Below are 10,347 nucleotides of genomic sequence, written 5' to 3'. Positions count from 1 at the left end.
TTATTTTTCAAATGATTTATATCGTCAAGTAGAGCCATTCCAAATTTCATGCCAATCAAATGACTCGCAGCTGTCAATATATCTCGTGGTAACAAAAATGTATTGTTCTGGGGTATATCAAGATTAAGCTTTTGGTTCATATTTCGTCGACCAATTCTTCCTAATTCACATCTTTGTTGAAAAAATTTTTTTTGTAATTCTTTCCATAAAGATTCAGAAAATACTGGATCTCCGCCAACACAAGCAAATTGTCGATAAAACTCCAAAATGGCATTTTCTTTTGACCCAATTTTTTTTTTATCCTTATCATTTAGGAAAGACACGAAAATTTCAGGATAACAAACATTTTCTAGAATTTCGCTTAAATTCGAACCCATAGCTGATAATAGAATTAGAATAGATATTTTCTGTTTCCTACTCACACGAGCCCATATCCTTGCTTTTTTATCAATCTCTAATTCTAATCTACCCCCCCAGTCTGATATTATAGTGCCAGTATAGACCGAAATTCCGTTAGGGTCCAATTCTGAACGGTAATAGATACCAGGACTTTGCAATATTTGATTAATTACTATTCTATATATTCCATTTACTATAGAAGTTCCCAGAGAATTCATTAGAGGAATGTTTCCAACAAAAATAGTTTGTTTTTTTATGTCTCTACTACTTTTCCAAATTAATCCCGTGGATACATATAATTCAGCAGAATATGTAAGTGATTCATATACAGCATCTTTTTCGTTTATCAAGGGTTCTAATAATTGATATGTTTCGGCAAATAATTGAAATTCAATTTCTTGATCTGTATCCTCAATTTTTGGAAACTTAAAAAGCCCTTCTGTTAAGCCCCGATCAATGAATCTACAAAACCCTTCCAACTGTATCTGATTCAATCCAGGTAGTGTAGACATTTCTTCATTTCCACTCCCAAGCATTTTCAATTTCCCCGTGAATTTGATCGAAAAATATTCCACGATTTGCTGTCATGCTTCATCAAATCACATGAATCCATTTAGCAATACTGGAATTTCTATTCTTTATACTGAATTACATGAAATTTTACCTAATCCCGTGTATCAAATATTTATTAGTGTATAAAATACCTATTATGAAAAGAAAAAGAAATAATAGAATTTTATACTCAACTTCGAAGGAAGGAATTTGCAACAAAACAAACAGATAGAATCGAAATTCGAATATAAAAAGGATTGTAAAATCCTACTGGGATTTCAAGATTTTTTTTAGGAATATAAAAAAATGCATTTCATTTCTATCATTATTATGATATTACATATTCAAATTCAATTGGATACAAAAAAAATCCATTCGGGATTGTAAAGAAAAGAGAGATTTTGAAGTGAAGTATTTTGGGGAGAATATGATTAGAGTATGTAATGTGTAATGTAATAAGGCTTGTATTTTTGAAATATGCTCCAGCTATAGATCTGTCTCTAACTTTATTGCAGTCATATTTGTTCAGGATAACACATAACATGTCGTGTTCATTTTTAAAAATTTTCTATTGAAAATTGTAAAAAAAAGGAGAAGCACGAGAATTTCTTCAAAATTCCGTTATAGTATTGGTATTCTAATATCTATATAGATATGGATAAGATACTCGATTAGAAAATATCTGTGTAACAATTCCAATTTATATTCTAGGGTTTACATATATTCACAGTTGCTGTTATAATTGGAATGAACAAAGTTTTTGAATAAAAAAGCAATATTGATTGGTTATGTATCAATTTGTATTTTCTGATCTCATTAAGAAAAAACCATTTTATATTCAAATATTCAAGAATAATTCATAAATTCATAGTTAACGGTTGTGATTTGTCTCAAGATTGTTTTTCCATTTTTCAATAGAAAAAGGGGGGGTATTCTAATATACTTTATATCTATATTTGTATTGGCGGCATGGCCGAGTGGTAAGGCGGGGGACTGCAAATCCTTTTTCCCCAGTTCAAATCCGGGTGTCGCCTGATCGATAAGACACTTGAAATGAAAGATTATATTACGTTTTTTTAGAAAACCAATCGGGAGATATCTAAGGGATTCTTTCAAATAAAAAGAAGAGTCTAAGTATGCAAATGAATCTGTCTTGATTCTTTTTTTATTAAATTATTAAGGAAATGTGGGGGTAAAAGAGAAATCTTATTATTCCCACCTGTTAGTAACATTCATTTACTTAGAAGTTCCTATGATGTTTTTTTTATCCTTAATGTTTTCCGATTTTACTAAAAAGAATCAAAAAACTTTTTAGATGTTCTAATAGATAGAATGAATTCTTCAATGATGTTAGCCCAAAATCCTTTTTTTGACTCTGTAACAGCAATTCCACTATTATAGTATTTTTAGCGAATAATACAAAAAAGATAATAGAAGAAAAAATTGGAAAAAAGAATGAAATAGTTCCTTCATAAGAGATAGGAGACAAAATTGACATGGATATAGTAAGTATTGCTTGGGCTGCTTTAATGGTAGTTTTTTCATTTTCCCTTTCCCTTGTAGTATGGGGAAGAAGTGGACTATAGGGATACTCAAAATTGAGTTGAGGGATCTTTTTGTTTTCTACCTGAGTTTTTTAATTTCTGAACTATTGAATGAAAATATTTCATTTAGACTAATACTAATTAAGAATTAATTGAGTTCAAATAGAAAATATATCTTCATTTTAGGGTTCTATTCTAGTAGTGTAATGTATTCTATATATCTTAATAGGAATTGAAAATACTCTTTCAATCAAACAAATATTTGAATTATTCCCATATTCTTATTTTTATAAAATCAAGAGAATAAAAAAGAAGAAGAAATGGATTCCTACTCCAATCAAATTTTTCTTAAAATTTCTATTTCGATTAATTGACGCTTAACCTGGTTATATATATATATGGAAAATGGCGGACTGTGCAATCACCATTCCTGTTTTTTTATCCCCTTTTTCTCATAAGATACCAGAATTGGTTGTAAAAATAATCTGAAAAAAAAAAAAATTGGACGCAATTCTCAGATAGTAGAAAGAAAATAGATTTCTACTATCTGGATTGCGATGATTGTACGATCATTTTTTTAAATCATTCATAAAAATGAAGAAGTCATAGTTCAGTGAAATTAGTCACTTTTACTTACCGTTTTTACATAAATTATAAGTAAAAAAGCAGTAGGAACTAGAATAAACAGTGCAGTAGCAATAAATGCGAGAATATTTACTTCCATAATCTTTATTATGTTCTCTTTCTCTGAAATTTCGAATAAAAAAAAATTCGGGATTTAATCCCATAGAGATGATAAATCTTTCAACAATGGTCTAAATTTGATTTCGATGATATCAAATCGGATCAATATCATGAATCACAAAATCTGAGCTATCAAATCAACTCATGAAATAGTATAACATAGGAAGATCTTTTATCCATACTAAAGAAAACAAAAAAACATTTCTTCTTGATGAAATTACAAAATTACTTTCCTTCTTTTTTCGTCGAAAAAAATGAAAAAGCAGGGGGGAGCCCCATTAGGAATAAAATTTTGTTTATCAATTTGATTCTTTACAAATACACAAAAAATGAATTGATGTCTTTTTTCTTTTTTTGCGTTTGTATCCAACGGGATTGACGGGGCTCGAACCCGCAGCTTCCGCCTTGACAGGGCGGTGCTCTGACCAATTGAACTACAATCCCAGGGAAAGGGGTGTACTGTATAAATATTTTTACGGACCGTTTCTGTCAAACCTTTTCTTTTTCTATTTCGGATTTGAACCATTTTGTTGTAAATGAAAAAAGCGTATTTTTGTATATATTGATATGTATATTGATATCGACTTTAGTGAGATCGACACAAATGACTCGTAATCCGTTTGTTATTTACAAATCGATTGAAAATTGAATCAATGAAAAAAAAATATTTTTTTTCAATTTTTCCCTAGATTTTATACTTACAGATCTTGACATGGATACAGATTATTAGCAAGATTCGAATTTGTGGAAGGAAATATTTCATACAGAAAACAAAAGAAAAAACCTTAGATATGTTTCATATTTTGATTCTTCCGTATCAGAGCACATCAGTCATTTCCGGAGAACTAGAAATGGGTTCTAGAATTTCATAATGGATCGGCAAATTCTTGGGCCGAGCTGGATTTGAACCAGCGTAGACATATTGCCAACGAATTTACAGTCCGTCCCCATTAACCGCTCGGGCATCGACCCAGCACAATAGGAAGAATACATTTCAGTTTTGATTTAAAATTCTTAACCAAATTCCTTTCGTAACACCCTACCCCCAGGGGAAGTCGAATCCCCGCTGCCTCCTTGAAAAAGAGATGTCCTGAACCACTAGACGATGGGGGCATACTTGCCCGACCGCCATTATACTACGTTCATAGTATGAACAGTTTTTTGCAATTGTCAATATAATGATATGATTCGATCAAAAAAAAAAGATTGTTCGCTCTTTCAGAATTCCATAGAAATTTTTTATTAATCATTTCTATTTCGAAATTTTTTTTATTCAAGTCATATTAAGAAAAAAAAATAAGTAATGTTCAAATAAAGAGAAAATTCTTTACGGGAATTATTGGTTTGTTGCAAAGGACGGGAGGTTCAAACTCCAGTTCTGTCATTTATTACTAATACTAAGATTCGATAGGTAGATTGATATCTAAAAACAAGCCGGGAAAAAAAACTTTGGAAATTGGGTCAGGTAAGAAGGATAGAGATCCGCAAATTTTTGAAAATAATTTTTCAATAAAAAAATAAAATAAAAATTTGCTTTAGGGACAGAACATATTGAATCTATTTTATCAATGATTCGATGAAATATTTGAATTTGTGAGTACATTTATGTATCAATAAAATGAATTTAGTGTTATGATTAGAATGACTTCAAGAATCCATTTTGAAATGAAATAATTTATTCTTTTGATATAGATCAAATCCAATCTTAATCAATTCTTTTTTTTTTAACTATATTCTATTCACTAGGTAAATCCTATGTTTTGTTCTTTGATAAGTCATTATGCAAATAGTAGATATTGATGTACATTTATTCTAACCCCATTTATATCATTTCATTTAGATAATTTATAGAAATTGATAGAATAAGTATACTAAGTATACAAAGTAACAAATAGATGTATTAGTCATGCTAGTTCCTTATTTAGGAATTGAAAGAAAAAGGGCCCTTTTAACTCAGTGGTAGAGTAACGCCATGGTAAGGCGTAAGTCATCGGTTCAAATCCGATAAGGGGCTTTTTACTTTTTTTTCAAAAACAATAGTTTTTCTAATTTAAGGAAGAATAGAAAGATTCTTGCTATTTTGAAAAATTTTCTATTTGTAATCAAAAAGAAAGTAATCGTAGATTTTCATTAGAATATAGTAAAGAAAGTAATAAAAATGCAAAAAGTGTAAAATTCAATTCTTAAAAATGGAAAAATAAAAAAAAGTAAGTGGACCTAACCCGTTGAATTATATTTATATCTACTATTCTGATATTCAAATTTGATAAAGATGAAATTCGAACAATCTTTTTTTTTCCGAAAAATAAATTTCTATTTTTTCTATAAGATTAGATAGAATCTTATAGAAATAATAGAAAAATACATTCAATTATGTCTTCGCGTATCAAAAAGTTTCTTTTCATATCGATGCGTACGATATTTTTCCAGCAATTCATATAGATGAGACAGAAACTTTCATTTACAGTTTGTTCTTTTTATTATAGTATTTATTCAAAAAAATGAAATACTATAATAAAAAGAACAAACTGTAAATGAAATAGAAATTTATAAAATATATGATCCTAGAGTAGTTTCCTAGACAAAATAGAAGTAAATTCACAAAAAAAAATTCAAGAATAAGTTTCTTTCATGAAAGGAAATATGTCTGAGGATCCACTGGGTATAAGGAGTGAAAGAGGGGATCATTTGTTTCTTGAACAGTTCTTCAAAAAAAATTTCTATTGGATTTTAGAGTCATAGGAGATTTTAGTATTTATGACTTGAGAGATTTTTAAGAATAGATAAAGAATAACCACATCGAGTTCATGGATTTGCCCTAGATATCAATAGACCCATCAAGAAATGATTTTTGATTCGAAACCGATTAGAAAAAAAGGGAAAGTATACTAGAAAATTGTCTATATATATATCTAGATATAGAGAGAGAGACATAAATAGAGATAAATGATCAAGGTCCGTCCCATCTCTGAAAATGCTCTATGAGGTGTTGGGAAATGGTTGAAGTAGTTGAATAGGAGGATCGCTATGACTATAGCTCTTGGTAAATTTACCAAAGATGAAAAGGATTTATTTGATATTATGGATGACTGGTTGCGGAGGGACCGTTTCGTTTTTGTGGGTTGGTCCGGTCTATTACTCTTTCCGTGCGCCTATTTCGCCTTGGGGGGTTGGTTTACAGGTACGACCTTTGTAACTTCATGGTATACTCACGGCTTGGCAAGTTCTTATTTAGAAGGCTGCAACTTCTTAACCGCTGCAGTTTCCACTCCCGCTAATAGTTTATCACACTCTTTGTTGTTACTGTGGGGTCCTGAAGCACAGGGAGATTTTACCCGTTGGTGTCAGTTAGGTGGTCTGTGGACTTTTGTTGCTCTCCATGGTGCTTTCGGATTAATAGGTTTCATGTTACGTCAATTTGAACTTGCTCGATCTGTTCAATTACGACCTTATAATGCAATCGCATTCTCAGGTCCAATTGCTGTTTTTGTTTCTGTATTCCTTATTTATCCACTGGGTCAGTCTGGTTGGTTCTTTGCTCCTAGTTTTGGTGTAGCAGCTATTTTTCGATTCATCCTCTTTTTCCAAGGATTTCATAATTGGACATTAAACCCATTTCATATGATGGGAGTTGCTGGTGTATTGGGCGCTGCACTACTATGCGCTATTCATGGTGCAACCGTAGAAAATACTTTATTTGAAGATGGTGATGGTGCAAATACATTCCGTGCTTTTAACCCAACCCAAGCTGAAGAAACTTATTCAATGGTTACTGCTAATCGCTTTTGGTCCCAAATCTTTGGGGTTGCTTTTTCCAATAAACGTTGGTTACATTTCTTTATGTTATTTGTACCAGTAACTGGTTTATGGATGAGTGCTCTTGGGGTAGTCGGTTTGGCCCTGAACTTACGTGCTTATGATTTCGTTTCTCAAGAAATCCGCGCAGCGGAAGATCCTGAATTTGAGACTTTCTACACCAAAAATATTCTCTTAAACGAAGGTATTCGTGCGTGGATGGCAGCTCAAGATCAGCCTCATGAAAACCTTATATTCCCTGAGGAGGTTCTACCACGTGGAAACGCTCTTTAATGGAACTTTAGCTTTAACTGGTCGTGACCAGGAAACTACCGGTTTCGCTTGGTGGGCCGGGAATGCCCGACTTATCAATTTATCCGGTAAACTATTAGGGGCCCATGTAGCCCATGCTGGATTAATAGTATTCTGGGCCGGAGCAATGAACCTTTTTGAAGTGGCTCATTTCGTACCCGAGAAGCCCATGTATGAACAAGGTTTAATTTTGCTTCCCCATCTAGCTACTCTAGGTTGGGGAGTAGGTCCTGGAGGGGAAGTTATAGACACCTTTCCATACTTTGTGTCTGGAGTACTTCACTTAATTTCCTCTGCAGTATTGGGCTTTGGCGGTATTTATCATGCACTTCTGGGACCTGAGACTCTTGAAGAATCTTTTCCCTTCTTCGGTTATGTATGGAAAGATAGAAATAAAATGACTACAATTTTGGGTATTCACTTAATCTTGTTAGGTATAGGTGCTTTTCTTCTAGTATTCAAGGCTCTTTATTTTGGAGGTATATATGATACATGGGCTCCGGGGGGGGGAGATGTAAGAAAAATAACCAATTTGACCCTTAGTCCAAGTATTCTATTTGGATATTTATTAAAATCACCTTTTGGGGGCGAAGGATGGATTGTTAGTGTGGACGATTTGGAAGATATAATTGGAGGGCATGTATGGTTGGGTTCCATTTGTATACTTGGTGGAATCTGGCATATCTTAACCAAACCCTTTGCATGGGCTCGGCGTGCACTTGTATGGTCTGGAGAAGCTTACTTATCTTATAGTTTAGGTGCTTTATCTGTTTTTGGTTTTATTGCTTGTTGCTTTGTCTGGTTTAATAATACCGCTTATCCTAGTGAGTTTTATGGGCCCACTGGTCCAGAAGCTTCTCAAGCTCAAGCATTTACTTTTCTAGTTAGAGACCAACGTCTTGGGGCTAATGTAGGATCTGCTCAAGGACCTACAGGTTTAGGTAAATATCTAATGCGTTCCCCGACTGGCGAAGTTATTTTTGGCGGAGAAACTATGCGTTTTTGGGATTTGCGTGCTCCTTGGTTAGAACCTCTAAGGGGTCCTAATGGTTTAGACTTGAGTAGACTGAAAAAAGATATACAGCCTTGGCAAGAACGTCGTTCTGCGGAATATATGACTCATGCTCCTTTAGGTTCCTTAAATTCCGTGGGTGGCGTAGCTACAGAGATTAATGCAGTAAATTATGTTTCTCCTAGAAGTTGGTTAGCTACTTCTCATTTTGTTCTAGGATTCTTTCTATTTGTAGGCCATTTATGGCACGCGGGAAGAGCTCGCGCAGCTGCCGCAGGATTTGAAAAAGGAATTGATCGCGATTTTGAACCTGTTCTTTCCATGACTCCTCTTAATTGAGACATGAGATCCAATGAAGTAGAAATCACTTTTCTTTTACTATAATTATTTGGTTGAGTGGAGCGAGGCGTAAAGACGAATTTCTTTTCCTTTTTTCTGAGTTTCTATCGAATCTTTTTTTTCGGGATGATATAGCCCAGTCCGAAAAAAAAGATTCGATAGAAACTCAGAAAATCAAAAACTTTATTTACCGATAAAAAGGAGAGAGAGGGATTCGAACCCTCGATAGTTCTTTCTTTCAAACTATACCGGTTTTCAAGACCGGGGCTATCAACCACTCAGCCATCTCTCCAAAAGCTAATATCTAATATATATATATTTTTTTATTATTATTCCACTGAATAGACCATGAGCATATGAATTGATACTCTTTCTATTATCTATCCATAGGAAAGGTATTCTATGTGAATCTATTGGTTTAGTTTTCGATCGGTATGTATGTATATAGGTGCAAAATCCAGCATGTCTTTTTGTGAAGTAAAAAAACTATCCTCGATCCAAGCCTCAAAAGGGTTGATAATCAATTATAGAAAATCAATGAATTCATGATAAAACCCTTCTGCATTTTTCCATTTACAAATTTTTTTTTCAATAAAGGTATTTTAAGGGGTTGGGGGATCAAATGGTAAAGTTCTTTTGTTGGTAAATTGGAGGATTAGAAACATGACTATTGCTTTCCAATTAGCTGTTTTTGCATTAATTGCTATTTCATTTCTTTTATTGATTAGTGTACCTGTTTTATTTGCTTCTCCTGAAGGTTGGTCAAATAACAAAAATGTTCTATTTTCTGGTACATCATTATGGATTGGATTAGTGTTTCTAGTGGGTATTCTTAATTCTCTCATTTCTTGAAGTTATTTTTATTCTAGATTCAAAACGAAATGACCCCTCCCTCAGAATTCTTTCGGATTGTCAGGCATATAAAAAAGGGAATAGATTAGTTAGTAAAAAAAAAAGACAACTATAACACATTACATTCTAAGGGGGAGTAAACTTCTTCTATTGGAAAAATCTTATATCTTATACTTATATGGTGGTACATTGTGAAACTCAAATAAATACAATAGAAAAAATGAAATATAAAAATTTGTATTTCATTTGAATATTCTATTCATATTAATATGATATGAATAGAATATTCAAATGAAATACTATAAATCTACTATAAATCTATTTCTACGTCGTCTAGTAATTCATTCAAAATATATACCATCGATCTGTATCTCTATAGAAATAAATAGAATTTTTTATTCTATTAAATGAATATTCATAGGAACTTTCTTTTTTCTTAAAAAAGTCAATTAAAATATTCGATAGAATGAGAATTTCAATTCTATAGATACATAGAAAAAAATAATATATAATAATAGAAATAGGAATTTTTGATAAAAAGGAATAGTAATCTAAAAGATTTTATTTGGGAGACAATATATATTATATACATTTCTTTTGAATTATCCCTAATAGAATATAAGGCCCATCTCTGTACAAATAGAATCGCATATCAAGTACAATGAAAATGCGGATATAGTCGAATGGTAAAATTTCTCTTTGCCAAGGAGAAGACGCGGGTTCGATTCCCGCTATCCGCCCTATGTATTTAATAGTCATAGTATGACAAATGCCATAGAATTTACTGCGTATAATGCC

The 10,347-nt window shown here is 32.4% G+C and overlaps 6 protein-coding genes and 7 non-coding genes across 13 annotated transcripts in view; 7 read left to right on the top strand and 6 right to left on the bottom strand. All coding sequences in view use genetic code 11, as the record gives it.

Annotated features, from left to right (window-relative positions):
• rpoB (RNA polymerase beta subunit) overlaps positions 1 to 935 on the bottom strand; it is a 3,213-nt gene extending 2,278 nt beyond the window's left edge. The window contains exon 1 of the mRNA in view: positions 1 to 935. This exon is cut by the window's left edge and continues 2,278 nt beyond it. Coding sequence (YP_001122806.1) covers positions 1 to 935 — 935 coding nt within the window.
• A 979-nt stretch (positions 936 to 1,914) lies between these two features.
• Positions 1,915 to 1,988, top strand: trnC-GCA. Its single transcript has one exon. It is a non-coding gene; the product is annotated as a tRNA-Cys (tRNA).
• Positions 1,989 to 2,447: 459 nt separating this feature from the next.
• Positions 2,448 to 2,537, top strand: petN (cytochrome b6/f complex subunit VIII). The gene has a single exon. The coding sequence runs from the start codon at positions 2,448 to 2,450 to the stop codon at positions 2,535 to 2,537; it is 90 nt and encodes a 29-aa protein (YP_001122805.1).
• A 577-nt stretch (positions 2,538 to 3,114) lies between these two features.
• Positions 3,115 to 3,219, bottom strand: psbM (photosystem II protein M). Its single transcript has one exon. It carries the CDS (start codon positions 3,217 to 3,219, stop codon positions 3,115 to 3,117), a length of 105 nt encoding a protein of 34 aa, YP_001122804.1.
• Positions 3,220 to 3,609: 390 nt separating this feature from the next.
• Positions 3,610 to 3,683, bottom strand: trnD-GUC. Its single transcript has one exon. It is a non-coding gene; the product is annotated as a tRNA-Asp (tRNA).
• A 444-nt stretch (positions 3,684 to 4,127) lies between these two features.
• Positions 4,128 to 4,211, bottom strand: trnY-GUA. The gene has a single exon. It is a non-coding gene; the product is annotated as a tRNA-Tyr (tRNA).
• Positions 4,212 to 4,279: 68 nt separating this feature from the next.
• trnE-UUC lies at positions 4,280 to 4,352 on the bottom strand. Its single transcript has one exon. It is a non-coding gene; the product is annotated as a tRNA-Glu (tRNA).
• Positions 4,353 to 5,181: 829 nt separating this feature from the next.
• trnT-GGU lies at positions 5,182 to 5,253 on the top strand. Its single transcript has one exon. It is a non-coding gene; the product is annotated as a tRNA-Thr (tRNA).
• Positions 5,254 to 6,266: 1,013 nt separating this feature from the next.
• Positions 6,267 to 7,328, top strand: psbD (photosystem II protein D2). Its single transcript has one exon. It carries the CDS (start codon positions 6,267 to 6,269, stop codon positions 7,326 to 7,328), a length of 1,062 nt encoding a protein of 353 aa, YP_001122803.1.
• Positions 7,276 to 8,697, top strand: psbC (photosystem II 44 kDa protein). Its single transcript has one exon. It carries the CDS (start codon positions 7,276 to 7,278, stop codon positions 8,695 to 8,697), a length of 1,422 nt encoding a protein of 473 aa, YP_001122802.1.
• Positions 8,698 to 8,896: 199 nt separating this feature from the next.
• Positions 8,897 to 8,989, bottom strand: trnS-GUA. Its single transcript has one exon. It is a non-coding gene; the product is annotated as a tRNA-Ser (tRNA).
• Positions 8,990 to 9,360: 371 nt separating this feature from the next.
• On the top strand, positions 9,361 to 9,549 carry psbZ (photosystem II protein Z). Its single transcript has one exon. The coding sequence runs from the start codon at positions 9,361 to 9,363 to the stop codon at positions 9,547 to 9,549; it is 189 nt and encodes a 62-aa protein (YP_001122801.1).
• Positions 9,550 to 10,213: 664 nt separating this feature from the next.
• trnG-GCC lies at positions 10,214 to 10,290 on the top strand. Its single transcript has one exon. It is a non-coding gene; the product is annotated as a tRNA-Gly (tRNA).
• Positions 10,291 to 10,347: the final 57 nt, after the last annotated feature.

The sequence above is a fragment of the chloroplast genome of Phaseolus vulgaris, assembly GCF_000499845.2.
Source record: "Phaseolus vulgaris chloroplast, complete genome".
In the NCBI taxonomy this organism is placed as follows: domain Eukaryota; kingdom Viridiplantae; phylum Streptophyta; class Magnoliopsida; order Fabales; family Fabaceae; genus Phaseolus; species Phaseolus vulgaris.
This window is presented reverse-complemented; position numbering and strand designations above follow the sequence as displayed.